Here is a 1,313-nt window from a genome sequence, read left to right as displayed (position 1 = left end):
GGACCTTAGTTCCCAATCAGGGATAGAACCCATGCTCCCTAAAGTGGAAGCACAAAGTCCTAACTGCCAGGGAAGTCCCAAACTTGTTCTGAATGCTTTTATGTTCAGAAAGCAGCTTAACATTCCCTATCTTAAAAATCATTTGGGTTTTGTGGCCCGCAAAGTGAGTAAGGAGTGCAGATCAGCATCTGGTACATATGAGGTACTAGTTAAGTGCTGAATAAAATAAACAGGAGCCTCCCTCACATAATAAGGAAGAAAACACCCAAGGACACCCTGCATAAGGATTTCACCCCACTCACTGACAGCCCCTAGCAGCCTGCCTTGCTAAGGTACATGGCTGAAACCCTGAGCAGGCTGAGGAAGGGAGAGGGAAGGTGGTTAACAAAGGAGGTTCCTAAGAAACCCCATCTCCCCTGGTCTTCTTACTCACATGAAGATATCATCTCGGTCCAAGATGCTGCTCAGGGACTCCTCCAGCTGGTAGATCTTGTAGAAGCGGTGACTGAAGACATCAGCCACCATCATCTGGGAATGGGTTACAGAGAGGGGACCGATCAGTCTGCAAGATCTCCCACAGGCCTTTCTGCCTCCCTTGGTTTCCTTGCCCCTGTATCCCACCTTCCTTCCATCTGCAGAGCCTCACCCTTTCTGGCGAGATGCCAGTGTGTTTGGCCAGAGCCACACACAGATCCGAGATCTTGCCTTTCTTGGGGACCACGAGCCGGTGCTGAGGGAGAAATGGTAACCACAGAAGAGCAGAAGGATGTGTGGTGAGTTAGTGCAGGAAACCCTGAGGTATGGCTGAGTAATCAAACCAACTCTATGAGTGCAGGTCCCTCATTACACCCCTGTCCTCGTTCCCCTCATACCTGCTCCGGCTTGCGGCGGGGGTCCATGGAGACAAAGAAGACCTCCATGACCCTCTTATGGCTCACAGGCAGTGGGACACTGAGGTAGCAGAAGGGGTCGAAGGTCACAGACACATTGCCACAATCAGGGCACACCAGTGTGGATTTGAAGAGGCCATGGAAAGTGTCCACGATCACAGAATCATTCCGCCGTTTGTGGTTTTGCCAGGCTTCCTGAGCAACCTCCTGTTGACAGTGTAGTGCTGAGTGGTGAGGGATGCCAGGGGCTGGGGAAAACCATGGTTTGCAGGCAGGGTGCGCATGGGAGTAAAGGTTAAGGCCACTGGTAAAGTCCAGAGACAGAGTTATAGTGAGGGCCACCTGGAGACTGTGTTGTTCACTGTCAGGGCTAGCGGTTACTTGGGGAAGGAGACTGGGTGGGAGTTAACTCTCACTGGGTGT

General features: G+C 51.8%; 1 protein-coding gene across 1 annotated transcript; it reads right to left on the bottom strand.

Annotated features, from left to right (window-relative positions):
* Window positions 1-162: 162 nt before the first annotated feature.
* On the bottom strand, window positions 163-1,270 carry LOC104995836 (ubiquitin carboxyl-terminal hydrolase 11-like; the record flags this gene model as incomplete). Its single annotated transcript, XM_010849875.1, has 3 exons — window positions 163-528; window positions 647-730; window positions 873-1,270. Coding segments are annotated over 3 exons (581 nt in total), but the record flags the coding sequence as incomplete, so codon positions are not given.
* Between the last annotated feature and the right edge of the window lie 43 nt (window positions 1,271-1,313).

Source organism: Bison bison, unplaced genomic scaffold, assembly GCF_000754665.1.
Source record: "Bison bison bison isolate TAMUID 2011002044 unplaced genomic scaffold, Bison_UMD1.0 scf7180017851021, whole genome shotgun sequence".
NCBI lineage: Eukaryota > Metazoa > Chordata > Mammalia > Artiodactyla > Bovidae > Bison > Bison bison.
The sequence above is the reverse complement of the archived record's forward strand: the minus strand, read 5'-3'. Positions and strand labels throughout refer to the sequence as shown.